This window comes from Scyliorhinus torazame, chromosome 2 (assembly GCF_047496885.1).
Source record: "Scyliorhinus torazame isolate Kashiwa2021f chromosome 2, sScyTor2.1, whole genome shotgun sequence".
Lineage (NCBI taxonomy): Eukaryota > Metazoa > Chordata > Chondrichthyes > Carcharhiniformes > Scyliorhinidae > Scyliorhinus > Scyliorhinus torazame.
In genome coordinates this window covers 6114425-6133784 of record NC_092708.1, presented here as the reverse complement: position 1 = coordinate 6133784, position 19360 = coordinate 6114425, and the positions used below count along the sequence as shown (strand labels likewise).

The 19360-nt window shown below is 53.3% G+C and overlaps 1 protein-coding gene across 1 annotated transcript in view; it reads right to left on the bottom strand.

Annotated features, from left to right (window-relative positions):
• Positions 1–19360, bottom strand: part of LOC140385851 (acid-sensing ion channel 4-A-like) — a 936074-nt gene that overhangs the window by 148679 nt on the left and 768035 nt on the right. The window contains exons 3-5 of the mRNA XM_072468444.1: positions 13707–13834; positions 8884–9040; positions 2163–2219 (exon numbers count right to left, since the gene is read on the bottom strand). Of these exons, the coding sequence (XP_072324545.1) occupies positions 2163–2219; positions 8884–9040; positions 13707–13834 (342 nt within the window). The remainder of the gene's footprint in view (positions 1–2162; positions 2220–8883; positions 9041–13706; positions 13835–19360) is intronic.

Sequence of the window (19360 nt, the reverse complement as noted above, 5' to 3'; positions counted from 1 at the left end):
ACAGAGATGAGGAGAAATTACTTCTCCCAAAAGGCCGTGAATCTGCGGAATTTACTACCCCAGAGTGCGGTGGATGCTGAGACATTGAGTAAATTTAAGGGGGAGAGAGAAAGATTTTTAAGTCGGATGGATTGAAGGGCTGTGGAGAACGGCCAGGAGAGTTGAGGCCGAGATCAGATCAGCTGTGATCAGATTGAATGGCGGAGCGGAATCGAGGGGCTGATTTGCTGACTACTGCTTTTAATTCTTCTGTTTTTGTCTTGACAGCTGTACAAGCTGTTCCCAATTGCTTTAACTCTCAATTCTCAGACTAAAAATGGCATCTCCCTCGGAAGTCTGCTGTCCAGCTTTAAATCTGGTTACTGCAATTTTCTCTTTAACTCAGAACATTTTGTTTACTCTTCCTTGAATTCTTCTGAATGATACCTTGGTCTATGTTCTCTTAAATTCAGGTGTCTTTAGCATTTTTGCTTTGTCCATTCCCTGGTTATATGGACTATAACTTGTTCTGTAGAAGACCTGCCCCTTTGCAGCTCCCTAACTGTGCAGTCTTTCTTCTGGGAGGGTTGAGAGATATTCACTCCCTGAGGTCCTGTCTCCAACTGCCATCAAACTATCTAAACTAAAACTGTAAAGCTTTTCTACACTACAAGGCCCCAGTTGCTAAGCAACATCCCCATTTCTTTGCTGGCCTATTTAGTAACACCATAGCCCTCTCTAAGCACAATAGAAACACAGTTGGAACTTAACCAACCCCCACACATACATGGGAGGTGTATTCACAGTATGAATCTACAAAGAACGAACAAAAGTACAGCACAGGAACAGGCCCTTCGGCCCTCCAAGCCTGTGCCAATCATGATGCCCGAACTAAAGAAAAACCTTCTGCCCTGACTCGGTCCGTGTCCCTCTATTTCCTCCCTATCCATGGACCCATCCAGATGCCTCTTAAATGTTGCTAATGTGCTGCTTCCACCACCTCCTCTGGCAGCGCGTTCCAAGGCACCCACCACTCTCTGTGTGAAAAACTTACCCTGCACACCTCCCTTAAACTTTCCCCCTCTCACCTTGAACCTGTGCCCCTGTGTAAGTGACACTTCCACCCTGGGGAAAAGCCTCTGACTATCCACCCTGTCTGTGTCTCTCATAATTTTGTGCTTACAAGGTTTTACCCTTCAAGGCACAGAAACATTTAATTAAACCCACTTAAAGTTACACCTTACTTCTGATGTTTAACAATACCAATATAAATCTCTTAAAATTACCTTTTTCTTCCTAACAAACCTAAGTGGACAAAACAAGGAGATTGAGTAAAACATTTAAAAACACTGGTTGGCATTTTGCTGAACTCTGGCCTCCACGCTTTAGGAAGGATGTAGAGGCCTCGGAGAGGGGACGGAGGGAGATTTACTCGAATGGAGCTTAGAAGAGAGACGGTTAAGAGGGGAATTAATACTCATTCAAAATCATGAGGGTTTTGACCGACCCCCCCGCCGGGTAGGGGAGAGTCCCGCCCAATGTTCCAGCAACAGGAGAGTTGGTAACCGGAGGGACACAGCGAATCAGTGAAAGAAGCCACAGGGAGAGATGTTTTCATGGAATCCCGACAGTGCAGAAGGAGGACATTTGGCCCATCGGGTCTGCACCGACCCTCTGACAGAGCCCCCTACCCAGGCCCACTCCCCCTCCTCATCCCTCCTAACCTGTACACTAAGGGGCAATTTATCACGGCCAATCCACCTAACCTGCCCGTCTTTGGACTGTGGGAGGAAACCGGAACACCCGGAGGAAACCCACGCAGACATGGGGAGGACGTGCAGACTCCATACAGTCACCCGAGGCTGGAATTGAACCCGGGCCCGTGGTGCTGTGAGGCAACAGTGCTAACCACTGTGCCGCCGTGCTGCCCTTGGTGAGTTGTTGTGAGCGGGAAGGTGCTGCCTGAAAGGGTGGAGAAATCAGATTCCATTGGAAATTTTAAAAGGAAATTGGAGAAATAGATGAAAAGGAAAATAACGCTCGACCCTGGGGAAAGAGCAGGGGGAGAGAGACTGATTTTATAGTTCCTTCACAGAGCTAGTACCGGCACGATGGGATGAATGGCGTCCTGTGCTGTACGATTGTGCCATTCATCAAAGAATGACAAGGAGTCCCTCACTTACCCAGAACCTTGTCCGCACACTCCACGTACTGCTTCGGTGAACAGATGTCTTCAGTACCTGAGGAATGGAAACAAATTCAGTACCTGAAGCAAAACCCTCAACACAGGAGCGGGAATCTTCCCGTTCCGGAGGCTGGGGCGGGAATCTTCCCGTTCCGGAGGCTGGGGCGGGAATCTTCCCGTTCCGAAGGCTGGGGCGGAATTCTCCGTTCCGGAGGCTGGGGCGGGAATCTCCCCGTTCCTGAGGCTGGGGCGGGATTCTCCGTTCCGGAGGCTGGGGCGGGAATCTTCCCGTTCCAGAGGCTGGGGCGGGATTCTCCGTTCCGGAGGCTGGGGCGGGAATCTCCCCGTTCCCGAGGCTGGGGCGGGAATCTCCCCGTTCCGGAGGCTGGTGCGGGAATCTTCCTGTTCCGGAGGCTGGGGCGCGACTCTTCCCGTTCCGGAGGCTGGGGCGGGAATCTTCCCGTTCCGGAGGCTGGGGCGGAAATCTTCCCATTCCGGAGGCTGGTGCGGGAATCTTCCTGTTCCGGAGGCTGGGGCGGGAATCTTCCCGTTCCGGAGGCTGTGGCGGGAATCTCCCCATTCCGGAGGCTGGGGCGGGAATCTTCCCGTTTCAGAGGCTGGGGCGAGAATCTTCCCGTTCCAGAGGCTGGGGCGGGAATCTTCCCGTTCCGGAGGCTGGAGCGGGAATCTCCCCGTTCCGGAGGCTGGAGCGGGAATCTCTCCGTTCCGGAGGCTGGAGCGGTAATCTCTCCGTTCCGGAGGCTGGGGCGGGAATTTCCCCATTCCTGATGCTGGAGCGGGAATCTCCGTTCCCGAGGCTGGAGCGGGAATCTCCCCATTCCGGAGGCTGGGGCGGGAATCTCCCCGTTCCGGAGACTGGAGCGGGAATCTCCGTTCCGGAGGCTGGAGCGGGAATCTCCCCGTTCCGGAGGCTGGGGCGGGAATCTCCCCGTTCCGGAGGCTGGAGCGGGAATCTCCCTGTTCCTGACACTGGGGCGGGAATCTCTCAGTTCCTGACGCTGGGGAGGGAATCTCCCCGTTCCGGAGGCTGGAGCGGTAATCTCTCCGTTCCGGAGGCTGGGGCGGGAATCTCCCCGTTCCTGAAGCTGGAGCGGGAATCTCCGTTCCCGAGGCTGGAGCGGGAATCTCCCCATTCCGGAGGCTGCGGCGGGAATCTCCCCGTTCCGGAGACTGGAGCGGGAATCTCCGTTCCGGAGGCTGGAGCGGGAATCTCCCCGTTCCGGAGGCTGGAGCGGGAATCTCCCCGTTCCGGAGGCTGGAGCGGGAATCTCCCTGTTCCTGACACTGGGGCGGGAATCTCTCCGTTCCTGACGCTGGGGCGGGAATCTCCCCGTTCCGGAAGCTGGAGCGGGAATCCCCGTTCCGGAGACTGGAGCGGGAATCTCCGTTCCGGAGGCTGGAGCGGGAATCTCCCCGTTCCGGAGGCTGGAGCGGGAATCTCCCCGTTCCGGAGGCTGGAGCGGGAATCTCCCTGTTCCTGACACTGGGGCGGGAATCTCTCCGTTCCTGACGCTGGGGCGGGAATCTCCCCGTTCCGGAGGCTGGAGCGGGAATCCCCGTTCCGGAGGCTGGAGCGGGATTCCCCGTTCCGGAGGCTGGAGAGGGAATCTCTCCGTTCCGGAGGCTGGGGCAGGAATCTCTCCGTTCCGGAGGCTGGAGCGGGAATCCCCGTTCCGGAGACTGGAGCGGGAATCTCCGTTCCGGAGGCTGGAGCGGGAATCTCCCCGTTCCGGAGGCTGGAGCGGGAATCTCCCCGTTCCGGAGGCTGGAGCGGGAATCTCCCTGTTCCTGACACTGGGGCGGGAATCTCCCCGTTGCTGACGCTGGGGCGGGAATCTCTCCGTTCCTGACGCTGGGGCGGGAATCTCCCCGTTCCGGAGGCTGGAGAGGGAATCTCTCCGTTCCGGAGGCTGGGGTGGGAATCTCCCCGTTCCTGACGCTGGGGCGGGAATCTCCCCGTTCCGGAGGCTGGAGCGGGAATCTCCCCGTTCCGGAGGCTGGAGCGGGAATCTCCCCGTTCCGGAGGCTGGAGCGGGAATCTCCCCGTTCCGGAGGCTGGAGAGGGAATCTCTCCGTTCCGGAGGCTGGGGCGGGAATCTCTCCGTTCCGGAGGCTGGAGCGGGAATCCCCGTTCCGGAGACTGGAGCGGGAATCTCCGTTCCTGACGCTGGGGTGGGAATCTCTCCGTTCCGGAGGCTGGAGCGGGAATCTCCCCATTCCGGAGGCTGGGACGGGAATCTCCCCGTTCCGGAGACTGGGGCGGGAATCTCCCCGTTCCGGAGGCTGGAGCGGGAATCTCCCCGTTCCGGAGGCTGGAGCGGGAATCTCCCCGTTCCGGAGGCTGGAGCGGGAATCTCCCCGTTCCGGAGGCTGGAGAGGGAATCTCTCCGTTCCGGAGGCTGGGGCGGGAATCTCTCCGTTCCGGAGGCTGGAGCGGGAATCCCCGTTCCGGAGACTGGAGCGGGAATCTCCGTTCCTGACGCTGGGGTGGGAATCTCTCCGTTCCGGAGGCTGGAGCGGGAATCTCCCCATTCCGGAGGCTGGGACGGGAATCTCCCCGTTCCGGAGACTGGAGCGGGAATCTCCGTTCCGGAGGCTGGAGCGGGAATCTCCCCGTTCCGGAGGCTGGAGCGGGAATCTCCCCGTTCCGGAGGCTGGAGCGGGAATCTCCCTGTTCCTGACACTGGGGCGGGAATCTCTCCGTTCCTGACGCTGGGGCGGGAATCTCCCCGTTCCGGAAGCTGGAGCGGGAATCCCCGTTCCGGAGGCTGGAGCGGGAATCTCCCCGTTCCGGAGGCTGGAGCGGGAATCTCCCCGTTCCGGAGGCTGGAGCGGGAATCTCCCTGTTCCTGACACTGGGGCGGGAATCTCTCCGTTCCTGACGCTGGGGCGGGAATCTCCCCGTTCCGGAGGCTGGAGCGGGAATCCCCGTTCCGGAGGCTGGAGCGGGATTCCCCGTTCCGGAGGCTGGAGAGGGAATCTCTCCGTTCCGGAGGCTGGGGCGGGAATCTCTCCGTTCCGGAGGCTGGAGCGGGAATCCCCGTTCCGGAGACTGGAGCGGGAATCTCCGTTCCGGAGGCTGGAGCGGGAATCTCCCCGTTCCGGAGGCTGGAGCGGGAATCTCCCCGTTCCGGAGGCTGGAGCGGGAATCTCCCTGTTCCTGACACTGGGGCGGGAATCTCCCCGTTCCTGACGCTGGGGCGGGAATCTCTCCGTTCCTGACGCTGGGGCGGGAATCTCCCCGTTCCGGAGGCTGGAGAGGGAATCTCTCCGTTCCGGAGGCTGGGGTGGGAATCTCCCCGTTCCTGACGCTGGGGCGGGAATCTCTCCGTTCCTGACGCTGGGGCGGGAATCTCCGTTCCGGAGGCTGGGGCGGGAATCTCCGTTCCGGAGGCTGGAGCGGGAATCTCCCCGTTCCTGGCGCTGGGGCGGGAATCTCTCCGTTCCTGGCGCTGGGGCGGGAATCTCTCCGTTCCTGGCGCTGGGGCGGGAATCTCTCTGTTCCTGACGCTGGGGCGGGAATCTCCGTTCCTGACGCTGGGGCGGGAATCTCCGTTCCTGACGCTGGGGTGGGAATCTCTCCGTTCCGGAGGCTGAAGCGGGAATCTCCCCATTCCGGAGGCTGGGGCGGGAATCTCCCCGTTCCAGATACTGGAGCGGGAATCTCCGTTCCGGAGGCTGGAGCGGGAATCTCCCCGTTCCGGAGGCTGGAGCGGGAATCTCCCCGTTCCGGAGGCTGGAGCGGGAATCTCCCTGTTCCTGACACTGGGGCGGGAATCTCTCCGTTCCTGACGCTGGGGCGGGAATCTCCCCGTTCCGGAAGCTGGAGCGGGAATCCCCGTTCCGGAGACTGGAGCGGGAATCTCCGTTCCGGAGGCTGGAGCGGGAATCTCCCCGTTCCGGAGGCTGGAGCGGGAATCTCCCCGTTCCGGAGGCTGGAGCGGGAATCTCCCTGTTCCTGACACTGGGGCGGGAATCTCTCCGTTCCTGACGCTGGGGCGGGAATCTCCCCGTTCCGGAGGCTGGAGCGGGAATCCCCGTTCCGGAGGCTGGAGCGGGATTCCCCGTTCCGGAGGCTGGAGAGGGAATCTCTCCGTTCCGGAGGCTGGGGCGGGAATCTCTCCGTTCCGGAGGCTGGAGCGGGAATCCCCGTTCCGGAGACTGGAGCGGGAATCTCCGTTCCGGAGGCTGGAGCGGGAATCTCCCCGTTCCGGAGGCTGGAGCGGGAATCTCCCCGTTCCGGAGGCTGGAGCGGGAATCTCCCTGTTCCTGACACTGGGGCGGGAATCTCCCCGTTCCTGACGCTGGGGCGGGAATCTCTCCGTTCCTGACGCTGGGGCAGGAATCTCCCCGTTCCGGAGGCTGGAGAGGGAATCTCTCCGTTCCGGAGGCTGGGGTGGGAATATCCCCGTTCCTGACGCTGGGGCGGGAATCTCTCCGTTCCTGACGCTGGGGCGGGAATCTCCGTTCCGGAGGCTGGGGCGGGAATCTCCGTTCCGGAGGCTGGAGCGGGAATCTCCCCATTCCTGGCGCTGGGGCGGGAATCTCTCCGTTCCTGGCGCTGGGGCGGGAATCTCTCCGTTCCTGGCGCTGGGGCGGGAATCTCTCCGTTCCTGACGCTGGGGCGGGAATCTCCGTTCCTGACGCTGGGGCGGGAATCTCCGTTCCTGACGCTGGGGTGGGAATCTCTCCGTTCCGGAGTGTTCGTGCCGCAGCAGAAATCGTGGATTTCCACGACAGCAAAACTGATCCGACCCCTCAGCCGCCGCGACGCCGGTTTCACGATGTTTAAAAGCAGAAGTGAACCGCGGGGGAACTCGGCGCATCGGAGGCGGAGCATCGCGGAGGCCCCGGGGAATACCGGGTCAGGACCGCTAATGACACGCAAACGGTGCCTACTGTCCGTCCGTCCCGGATCGCATTGGTGCCGCAGTCGAGGTGACGGAGAATTGCGATTTGGCGTCAAACCACAATTTCAGCATCAGCCAACGGAGAATCGCACCCAAGATATTTTCTCAACCTTCCCAACGTTTGCTTTGCCAAGATCTTCACTGGCTGTGACGATCCCTGCGATACTCCCAGGTTTGTGAAAAGAGCGGTTTATGTAGCGGAATCTGTATGTTAGGGGTTGAACCAAACTGAAATGGAAACTGGACTGTGAGGTTGCTAAGGAAAGTGAATCGGAAACCAAAACAGAAACAGAAATGGAAACTTCAGTTCTCCGGGCAAATAAAGCCATTAAACAATAAGACACAGGCCATCCAAGCTGCGAGGACCCAATGATTCAAATGAGAAATGATGAATATGAATATTATGGATCTGGGATTTTAAAGGACCTGATTGACTAATGCTGACAATAGAATATACAGAGCTATCACTGAGGGTCTGGACAAAAGAGTTTCTTGTGGATCTACATCATCAAGATTATCGTGAGCAGAGCTCTTCCATTCGGACAATTCGTCCAGGGAAAGGAGGACTGGCTGCACCTCTAAGGGAGCTGGGAACACTGAGGGAGGTTTACGACAGTGAGTAGCAGGGCAGCGGAAAGGTAGGAGTTGGGTAGAATCTGAAGCAGTGAAGGAGTTCGACCATTGTCCGAAAATACAATGGAAAAAGGTTACGATTGCCGCAAAATAAATTGAGACAAGATTTGCGAGAAAATGTAGAATAATTGGTTAATAGTTATGGCTTGTTTTTTCTTTATTCATTTATGGGACATGGGCGTGGCTGTGCCCGTATTTATTGCCCATCCCTAAGGGCAGTTAAGACTCAACACATTACCGACGGGCTGGAGTCACATGTGGGCCAAACCGGGCAAGGACATTACTGAACCAGGTGGGTTTTTACGACAATCGCCAATGGTCATTCATGGTCAGCATTAGATTTTTAATTCCACATTTTTATTGAATTAAAATTCCACCACCTGCAGTGGTGGGATTCGAACCCAGGTCCCCAGACCATTATCCTGGGTCTCTGGATTACTAGTCCAGCGACAATACCACTTTGCCTCATGTGTACCATGATGGCACCATGGCATCAGCAGTCAAGTGCAAAAGACTGAGAAGGGACGACAGTCTGTACAAGGGAGAGATACACTTACCAAGAAGTTGAGAGTTCTGCAGTGTGAATAAAGGAATTTTTGAAGACACCTACCAGACGTAGACCTGAGTCACTCTTAGGTAGAAGGAAACCATCCCAAACCAGGTTAGACCACAAGTGAACTGACGACAGGTCCAAATAGTATTCAACATGGAAATCAAAGCACAAACATCTCCCTCAACATAAACACCAACTCCCTCCACCAGTGGCAGCCGTGTGGACCATCTACAAGATGCACTGCAGCAACTCACCAAGGCTCCTTAGTCAGCACCTTCCAAACCCAGGACCTCTACCATCTAGAAGGACAGGAGCAGCAGATACCCAGGAACCCCACCACCTGGAGACTCCCCACCAAGTCACTTACCATTCATCAGCTTCAATGGGCCTGTGTCAAAATCCTGTCCCAACTGAATCCCATTAATAAATCTATCTTGGACTATTTGCACGTATTTGCACGTAATCATGTATAACAATAACAATCTTGTGTACTGTTGTTCCGGAATTAATATGTTGATGTTACATTCAGTCCCCCCATGTGACCCAGCATGGTGACAACACCCAGAGATGCCCACAGTCTGCTCTGCACACTCTCACCCTACCTGGCATGTGGACCATCCGACAGTGACATTTCCTGACCACAGCCTCCTTCTCACAGTGGATGCGACATGCTGTCAGACTGTAATCAGCATATCCGGGGAGAAGGTTCCCCTTCAGAACGGAGTGGCAGTGACCCCAAGGTTGGGGCAAATACGTCAACTGAATAAAAAGAACAAGAGAAAGAGAACAGGAAAACTACAAACAGTCAAACATACAAACATTCCGGGGTGTAGAGGTTTCAGGCATGATGTGGGTGGGGGAGGGGTGATTAAAGACAGGTGGGGGTAGGGCAGCACGGGTGGCGCAGTGGGTTAGCACTGCTGCCTCACGGCGCCGAGGTCCCAGGTTCGATCCCGGCTCTGGGTCACTGTCCGTGTGGAGTTTGCACATTCTCCCCGTGTTTGCGTGGGTTTCGCCCCCACAACCCAAAGATGTGCAGGGTAGGTGGATTGAACACACTAAATGAAAAAATGAAATGAAAATCGCTTATTGTCACAAGTAGGTTTCAATGAAGTTACTGTGAAAAGCCCCTAGTCGCCACATTCCGGTGCCTGTTCGGGGAGGCTGGTACGGGAATTGAACCGTGCTGCTGGCCTGCCTTGGTCTGCTTTCAAAGCCAGCGATTTAGCCCTGTGCTAAACCAGCCCCTAAATTGCCCCTTAATTGGAAACAAATTAAAGACAGGTGGGGGCATTGCATTATTGATAAAAGAGACCAACACTGTGGTAATGAGGGAGGATGTCTTGGACACTCTTGAAACGTGGCCATAAGGGTGGAGCTTTGAAATAAAAAAGGGGCGATCACTTTTCTGGAATTGTCCTACAGGCCTCCCAACAGCCAGGGGGAGATAGAGGAGCAGATATGTTGGCAAATCACAGAGAGGTGTGAGAGGAATCGAGGTAAGTAATTGGAGATTTCAACTTCACCAATATTAACTGGAATCGCCTCAGTGTGAAAGGATTAGACGGGCTGGAGCTTTTAAAGTGCACCCAATTGTGCCAGCACAGGTAGTCCGACTTGGGATGGGGCAGGGCGAAACCTGATCCGAGGAAATGACACTGGTTAATTGGTCAAAGCGTCAGTTGGGGGGCACGGTGGCACAGTAGTTAGCACTGTTGCTTCACAGCTCCAGGGTCCCGGGTTTGATTCCCGGCTGGGTCACTGTCTGTGCGGAGTCTGCACGTTCTCCCCGTGTCTGCGTGGGTTTCCTCCGGGCGCTCCGGTTTCCTCCCACAGTCCAAAGATGTGCTGTTAGGGGAATTGGACATTCTGAATTCTCCCTCTGTGTACCCGAACAGGCGCCGGAATGTGGTGACTAGGGGCTTTTCACAATAACTTCATTCAGTGTTAATGTGAACCTACTTGTGACAATAACGATTATTTTGGGGATAGTGACCATAATTCTGTAAGTTTCAAAGTCACTCTGGAAAGGGAGACGGATATTGCAGGAATGTGTCTGAAATGGGGGAAGGCCGATTTCAATCTCATTGGACAGGATCTGGCAAACACAGATTGGGAGCAGCAACTTACAGATAAATCTACACCTGGAAAGTGGGAGTCATTTAAAAGTGAAACAGGGAGAGTTCAGGGCCAACGTGCTCCTCTCAAAGTGAAAGACAAAGTTGGCAAGTCCAGGGAATCCTGGATTTCCAGGGATATCGAGGGGCACAATATATCATTGGCAGAGAGGATTAAGGAAAACTCCAAGGAATTTTATAAGTCTATTAAGAGCAAGAGGATGACCAGGGAAATGGTGCGGACAATTAGGGACAAAGGGGCAATCTAGCATGGAGCTAGAGAATGTGTGCGAGGTCTTGTAGTCACTGAGTACAAACCCAGGGTATCTGGAGATTTCAGTTAGGACAGCGAAGTTCGAGAGTATGTTAAGATTAATCTGATGCGACCAGCAATTCACACGAGACAAAGAGTTGAAGTGAACAGTGGTTTTAATCAGCTAGAACTGTGCCTGCCTGCGACTGCTCTGTACTGAGTGCCGCCTACAGGCTGCAGATCTATATACCTCCCCCGAGGGGGCGGAGCCACAGGCGGAGCCCACAGGGGCATCAACATAGTACAGTACAATACAATGGTGAATTGCAGTAGCAATACGTTCACCACATAATCAAGATGAGGTATTAGATGTTTTGCAGGCATAAAAGTGTATAAAGCCCCAGGGCTTGATGAGATGTATCCCAGGCTGCTCCGGGAAACAAGGGAGGAGATTGCTGAGACCCTGACGGAGATATTCAATCTTCAGTGGCCACAGGTGAAGTGTCAGATAACTGGGGGATAGCCAATGTGGCACCTTTATTCAAGAAGGGAGCAGGGATAAACCAGATAATTACAGGCCAGTTAGTCTCACGTCAGTGGGAGGGAAATTATTGGAGAACAAATTCTGAGGGTTACGATTAGCAAACACTTGCAAAGGTAGGAATTGATGAGGGATCACCAGCATGGATTTGTTGGTTAACTAATTTAATTGAAGTTTTAGAAAAGGCAACTAAATATATTGATGAGTGTAATGCAGTTGGTGTGGTTGACATGGACTTCAGTAAGGCCTTTGACAAGGTTCCACATGGAAGGCTGGTCCAAAAGGTTAAAGCCCATGGGACCCAAGGCAAGTTTGCCAATTGGATTCAAAATTGGCTTCTTAACAGGAGGCAAAGGGTGATGGTGGAGGGTTGCTTTTGGAAGCCTGTGACCACTGTGTACCACAGGGACCCTCGCTGTTTGTTATTTACATTAACGACTTGGATTTGAATGTCGAATGTGTAATCAATAAATTTGCAGACGACATGAAAATTGGTGGTGTTGTAGACAGTGAGGTCGATAGTCTTAGGCTGCAGACCGATGTTGATCAGCTGGTAAATTGGGCAGAGCAACGACAGATGGAATTTAATCCTGATAAGTGAGGTGTTGCTTTTTGGGAGGTCGAATAAGGAGAGGAGAGACACAATGAATAGTAGATCCCGGGGGAGCATTGAGCAACAAAGGGACATTGGTGAACCGGTGCATGGATCCCTGAAGGTGACAGCAGAGGCAGATAGAGTGGTGAAGAAGGCATACGGATTTTTTGCCTTCATTAGCAGGGGCACAGAATGTAGGAGCAGGGAGCTCTTGGTACAACTTTATAATGGTTCGGCGACAGGTGGAATATTGTGTGCAGTTCTGGTCACCACACCATTGGAAGGATGTGATTGCGCTGGGTGAGGGCAGAGGAGATTCACCAGGATGTTGGCTGGGACGGAAGGTTTCAGCTGTGAGGAGACACTGAATAATGTGTGTTAGACACAGAGCACAGGGTTAAGGTGAGGAGTAAGTGGTTTAGAGGGGATCTGAGGAAACATTTTTTCATTCAGAGGGTTGTGGAAATATGGAATGTGCTGCCTGAGAGGGTGGTGGAGGCACGGACTCTCACAATATTTCAGAAGTATCTCCACAGCGCTTAAATTGCCCAAGGCAGAAACGGAGAGGGACCAAGTGCTGGGAAATGGGATGAGTATCGATTGGTATTTGAAGGTCAGCATAGACATGGTGGGCCGAAGGGCCTGCTTCTGCGCCGTATGACTCAGGGCATCTATGACACCAAGGACAGGCACAGCACAAGGTGAGATACAGAGTAAAACTCTCTCTACACTGTCCCCATCAAACACTCCCAGGACAGGTACAGCACGGGGTTAGATACAGAGTAAAGCTCCCTCTACACTGTCCCCATCAAACACTCCCAGGACAGGTACAGCACGGGGTTAGATACAGAGTAAAGCTCCCTCTACACTGTCCCCATCAAACACTCCCAGGACAGGTACAGCACGGGGTTAGATACAGAGTAAAGCTCCCTCTACACTGTCCCCATCAAACACTCCCAGGACAGGCACAGCACGAGGTTAGATACAGAGTAAAACTCCCACTACACGGTCCCATCAAATACTCCCAGGACAGGCACAGCACGAGGTTAGATACAGAGTAAAGCTCCCTCGACACGGTCCCATCAAACACTCCCAGGACAGGTAGAGCACGGGGTTAGATACAGAGTAAAACTCCCACTACACTGTCCCCATCAAACACTCCCAGGACAGGTACAGCACGGGGTTAGATACAGAGTAAAGCTCCCTCTACACTGTCCCCATCAAACACTCCCAGGATAGGTACAGCACGAGGTTAGATACAGAGTAAAACTCCTTCTACACTGACCCCTTCAAACACTCCCAGGACAGGTACAGCACGGGGTGAGATACAGCGTAAAGCTCCCTCTACACTGTCCCCATCAAACACTCCCAGGACAGGTACAGCACGGGGTTAGGTACAGCACGGGGTTAGATACAGAGTAAAGCTCCCTCTACACTGTCCCCATCAAACATTCCCAGGATAGGTACAGCACGGGGTTAGATACAGAGTAAAGCTCCCTCTACACTGTCCCCATCAAACACTCCCAGGACAGGTACAGCACGGGGTTAGATACAGAGTAAAGCTCCCTCTTCACTGTCCCCATCAAACACTCCCAGGACAGGTACAGCACGGGGTTAGATACAGAGTAAAGCTCCTTCGACACTGTCCCCATCAAACACTCCCAGGACAGGTACAGCACGGGGTTAGATACAGAGTAAAGCTCCCGCTACACTGTCCCCATCGAACACTCCCAGGACAGGTACAGCACGGGGTTAGATACAGAGTAAATCTCCCTCTACGCTGTCCCCATCAAACACTCCCAGGACAGGTACAGCACGGGGTTAGATACAGAGTGAAGGTCCCTCCAAATTTTACATGACAGCGCTGAGGTCAAGCGGGTGAATTGAAGAGGCTAACGCGAGGGATTTGCTGGAAATACCCTTTGTTCCTGACAAGATACGAAGGTTTGGAATCCAGGGGGAACGCCGAAACCTAACTGATGAATATAGGGCGGCTCATTCTGAGTATGAATTTGAACTCGGATACCAGCTTCAAAGGAGGTTTCATCTGAAACAGAAGGAATTGTAAACTTAGACACCAAGAGAGATTAAATTCCAGCTGCAACAATCTCAAACTTCAATTCTCTATTGTGCAAACTGACCCTCACTGGGATACATTTCCACACACACTGACCCTCACTGGGATACAGTTCCACACACACTGACTCTCACTGGGATACAGTTCCACACACACTGACTCTCGCTGGGGTACAGTCCGACACACACTGACTCTCACTGGGGTACAGTCCGACACACACTGACTCTCACTGGGATACAGTTCCACACACACTGACTCTCACTGGGATACAGTTCCACACACACTGACTCTCACTGGGATACAGTTCCACACACACTGACTCTCGCTGGGGTACAGTCCGACACACACTGACTCTCACTGGGATACAGTTCCACACACACTGACTCTCACTGGGATACAGTTCCACACACACTGACTCTCACTGGGATACAGTTCCACACACACTGACTCTCACTGGGACACAGTTCCACACACACTGACTCTCACTGGGATACAGTTCCACACACACTGACTCTCACTGGGATACAGTTCCACACACACTGACTCTTACTGGGGTACAGTTCCACACACACTGACTCTCACTGGGATACAGTTCCACACACATTGACTCTCACTGCGAATCAGAGCAGAGATTTAAAAAGATCGGGAGCTGCGGGTTTGAGCGGAGGTTTAAAAAGAGCAGGAGCTGCGAGTCGGAGCGGAGATTGAAAAAGAGCAGGAGATGAGAGTCGGAGAGGAGATTTAAAAAGAGCAGGAGATGAGAGTCGGAGAGGAGATTTAAAAAGAGATTTACAAAGAGCGGGAGCTGAGATTCTGAGCTGAGATTTAAAAAGTGATTTATAAAGAGCGGGAGCTGAGAGTTGGAGCAGAGATTTAAAAAGCGCGGGAGCTGCGAGTCGGAGCGGAGATTTAAAAAGAGCGGGAGCTGCGAGTCAGAGCGGGGATTTATAAAGAGCGGGAGCTGAGAGTCAGAGCACAGATTTAAAAGGAGGGGGAGCTGCGAGTCGGAGCGGAGATTTAAAAAGAGCGGGAGCTGAGTCAGCACGGAGATTTAAAAAGAGCGGGAGCTGAGAGTCGCGGAGATTTAAAAAGAGACGGGGGCTGCGAGTCGGAGCGGAGATTTAAAAAGAGCGGGAGCTGCGAGTCGGAGCGGAGATTTAAAAACAGCAGGAGATGAGAGTCGGAGAGGAGATTTAAAAAGAGATTTACAAAGAGCGGGAGCTGAGAGTCTGAGCTGAGATTTAAAAAGTGATTTATAAAGAGCGGGAGCTGAGAGTCGGAGCAGAGATTTAAAAAGCGCGGGAGCTGCGAGTCGGAGCGGAGATTTATAAAGAGCGTGAGCTGAGAGTCGGAGCTGAGATTTAAAAGGAGGGGGAGCTGCGAGTCGGAGCGGAGATTTAAAAAGAGCGGGAGCTGAGAGTCAGCACGGAGATTTAAAAAGAGCGGGAGCTGAGAGTCGCGGAGATTTAAAAAGAGACGGGGGCTGCCAGTCGGAGCGGAGATTTAAAAAGAGCAGGAACTGCGAGTCGGAGCAGAGATTTAAAAAGAGCGGGAGCTGGGAGTCAGAGCGGAGATTTAAAAAGAGCAGGAGCTGCGAGTCGGAGCGGAGATTTAAAAAGAGCAGGAGCTGCGAGTCAGAGCGGAGATTTAAAGAGAGCGGGAGCTGCGAGTCAGAGCGGGGATTTATAAAGAGCGGGAGCTGAGAGTCGGAGCAGAGATTTAAAAGGAGCGGGAGCTGCGAGTCGGAGCGGAGATTTAAAAAGAGCGGGAGCTGAGAGTCAGCACGGAGATTTAAAAAGAGCGGGAGCTGAGAGTCGCGGAGATTTAAAAAGAGACGGGGGCTGCGAGTCGGAGCGTAGATTTAAAAAGAGCAGGAACTGCGAGTTAGGGGCAGAGATTTAAAAAGAGCGGGATCTGAGAGTCAGAGCGGAGATTTAAAAAGAGCGGGAGCTGCGAGTCAGAGCGGAGATTTAAAGAGAGCGGGAGCTGTGAGTCAGAGCGTCGATTTAAAAAGAGCAGGAGCTGAAAGTCAGAGCAGAGGCTTAATAAGAGCGGAGCTGAGAGGCAGAACGGAGATTTTAAAAGAGCAGGAGCTGCGAGTCAGAGCAGAGATTTAAAAAGAGCGGGAGCTGCGAGTTTGAGCTGAGATTTAAAAAGAGCGGGAGCTGCGAGTCGGTGCGGAGATTTAAAAAGAGGGGAAGCTGCGAGTCGGAGCGGAGATTTAAAAAGCGCGGTAGCTGATAGTCGGGGCGGAGATTTAAAAAGAGCGGGAGCTGAAAGTCAGAGCGGAGATTTATAAAGAGCGGGAGCTGAGAGTCTGAGCGGAGATATAAAAAGAGCGGGAGCTGCGAGTCGGAGCGGAGATTTAAAAAGAGCCGGATCTGCGAGTCGGAGCGGAGATTTAAAAAGAGCGGGAGCTGAGAGTCGGAGCGGAGATTTAAAAAGAGCGGGAGCTGACAGTCAGTGCGGAGATTTAAAAAGATCGGGAGCTGCGAGTCGGAGCGGAGATTTAAAAAGAGCGGGAGCTGAGAGTCAGCAGGGAGATTTAAAAAGAGCGGGAGCTGAGAGTCGCAGAGATTTAAAAAGAGACGGGGGCTGCGAGTCGGAGCGGAGATTTAAAAAGAGCAGGAGCTGAAAGTCAGAGCGGAGACTTAATAAGAGCGGGAGCTGAGAGTCAGAACGGAGATTTTAAAAGAGCAGGAGCTGCGAGTCAGAGCAGAGATTTAAAAAGAGCAGGAGCTGCGAGTTTGAGCTGAGATTTAAAAAGAGGGGAAGCTGCGAGTCGGAGCAGAGATTTAAAAAGCGCGGTAGCTGATAGTGGGAGCGGAGATTTAAAAAGAGCGGGAGCTGAGAGTCAGAGCGGAGATTTATAAAGAGCGGGAGCTGAGAGTCTGAGCGGAAATTTAAAAAGAGCCGGAGCTGCGAGTCGGAGCGGAGATTTAAAAAGAGCCGGAGCTGTGAGTCGGAGCGGAGATTTAAAAAGAGCGGGAGCTGAGAGTCGGAGCGGAGATTTAAAAAGAGCGGGAGCTGACAGTCAGTGCGGAGATTTAAAAAGATCGGTAGCTGCGATCAGGAGCGGAGATTTAAAAAGAGCAGAAGCTGAGAGTGGAGCGGAGATTTAAAAAGAGATTTACAAAGAGCAGGAGCTGAGAGTCTGAGCTGAGATTTAAAAAGTGATTTATAAAGAGCGGGAGCTGAGAGTCGGAGCAGAGATTTAAAAAGCGCAGGGGAGCTGCGAGTCGGAGCGGTTGTTTAAAAAGAGCGGGAGCTGCGAGTCAGAGCGGGGATTTATAAAGAGCGGGAGCTGAGAGTCGGAGCAGAGATTTAAAAGGAGGGGGAGCTGCGAGTCGGAGCGGAGATTTAAAAAGAGCGGGAGCTGAGAGTCAGCATGGAGATTTAAAAAGAGCGGGAGCTGAGAGTCGCGGAGATTTAAAAAGAGACGGGGGCTGCGAGTCGGAGCGGAGATTTAAAAAGAGCGGGAGCTGCGAGTCGGAGCGGAGATTTAAAAAGAGCGGGAGCTGACAGTCAGTGCGGAGATTTAAAAAGAGCGGGAGTTGCGAGTCGGAGCGGAGATTTAAAAAGAGCAGGAGCAGCGAGTCAGAGCGGAGATTTATAAAGAGCGGGAGCTGCGAGTCGGAGTGGAGATATAAAAAGAGCAGGAGCTGAGAGTGGAGCGGAGATTTAAAATGAGCGGGAGATGAGAGTCGGAGAGGAGATTTAAAAACAGCAGGAGATGAGAGTCGGAGAGGAGATTTAAAAAGAGATTTATAAAGAGCGGGAGCTGAGAGTCGGAGCAGAGATTTAAAAGGAGGGGGAACTGCGAGTCGGAGCGGAGATTTAAAAAGAGCGGGAGCTGAGAGTCAGCACGGAGATTTAAAAAGAGCGGGAGCTGAGAGTCGCGGAGATTTAAAAAGAGGCGGGGGCTGCGAGTCGGAGCGGAGATTTAAAAAGAGCAGGAACTGCGAGTCGGAGCAGAGATTTAAAAAGAGCGGGAGCTGAGAGTCAGAGCGGAGATTTAAAAAGAGCGGGAGCTGCGAGTCGGAGCGGAGATTTAAAAAGAGCAGGAGTTGCGAGTCAGAGCGGAGATTTAAAGAGAGCGGGGGCTGCGAGTCAGAGCGGGGATTTATAAAGAGCTGGAGCTGAGAGTCGGAGCGGAGATTTAAAAAGAGCGGGAGCTGAGAGTCAGCACGGAGATTTAAAAAGAGCCGCAGCTGCGAGTCGGAGCGGAGATTTAAAAAGAGCGGGAGCTGAGAGTCGGAGCGGAGATTTAAAAAGAGCGGGAGCTGACAGTCAGTGCGGAGATTTAAAAAGATCGGGAGCTGCGAGTCGGAGCGGAGATTTAAAAAGAGCGGGAGCTGAGAGTCAGCAGGGAGATTTAAAAAGAGCGGGAGCTGAGAGTCGCGGAGATTTAAAAAGAGACGGGGGCTGCGAGTCGGAGCGGAGATTTAAAAAGAGCAGGAGCTGAAAGTCAGAGCGGAGACTTAATAAGAGCGGGAGCTGAGAGTCAGAACGGAGATTTTAAAAGAGCAGGAGCTGCGAGTCAGAGCAGAGATTTAAAAAGAGCAGGAGCTGCGAGTTTGAGCTGAGATTTAAAAAGAGGGGAAGCTGCGAGTCGGAGCAGAGATTTAAAAAGCGCGGTAGCTGATAGTGGGAGCGGAGATTTAAAAAGAGCGGGAGCTGAGAGTCAGAGCGGAGATTTATAAAGAGCGGGAGCTGAGAGTCTGAGCGGAAATTTAAAAAGAGCCGGAGCTGCGAGTCGGAGCGGAGATTTAAAAAGAGCGGGAGCTGAGAGTCGGAGCGGAGATTTAAAAAGAGCGGGAGCTGACAGTCAGTGCGGAGATTTAAAAAGATCGGGAGCTGCGAGTCGGAGCGGAGATTTAAAAAGAGCAGGAGCTGAGAGTGGAGCGGAGATTTAAAAAGAGATTTACAAAGAGCAGGAGCTGAGAGTCTGAGCTGACATTTAAAAAGTGATTTATAAAGAGCGGGAGCTGAGAGTCGGAGCAGAGATTTAAAAAGCGCGGGAGCTGCGAGTCGGAGCGGTTGTTTAAAAAGAGCGGGAGCTGCGAGTCAGAGCGGGGATTTATAAAGAGCGGGAGCTGAGAGTCGGAGCAGAGATTTAAAAGGAGGGCGAGCTGCGAGTCGGAGCGGAGATTTAAAAAGAGCGGGAGCTGAGAGTCAGCATGGAGATTTAAAAAGAGCGGGAGCTGAGAGTCGCGGAGATTTAAAAAGAGACGGGGGCTGCGAGTCGGAGCGGAGATTTAAAAAGAGCGGGAGTTGCGAGTCGGAGCGGAGATTTAAAAAGAGCAGGAGCAGCGAGTCAGAGCGGAGATTTAAAAAGAGCGGGAGCTGCGAGTCGGAGCGGAGATTTAAAAAGAGCGGGAGCTGACAGTCAGTGCGGAGATTTAAAAAGAGCAGGAGTTGCGAGTCGGAGCGGAGATTTAAAAAGAGCAGGAGCAGCGAGTCAGAGCGGAGATTTATAAAGAGCGGGAGCTGCGA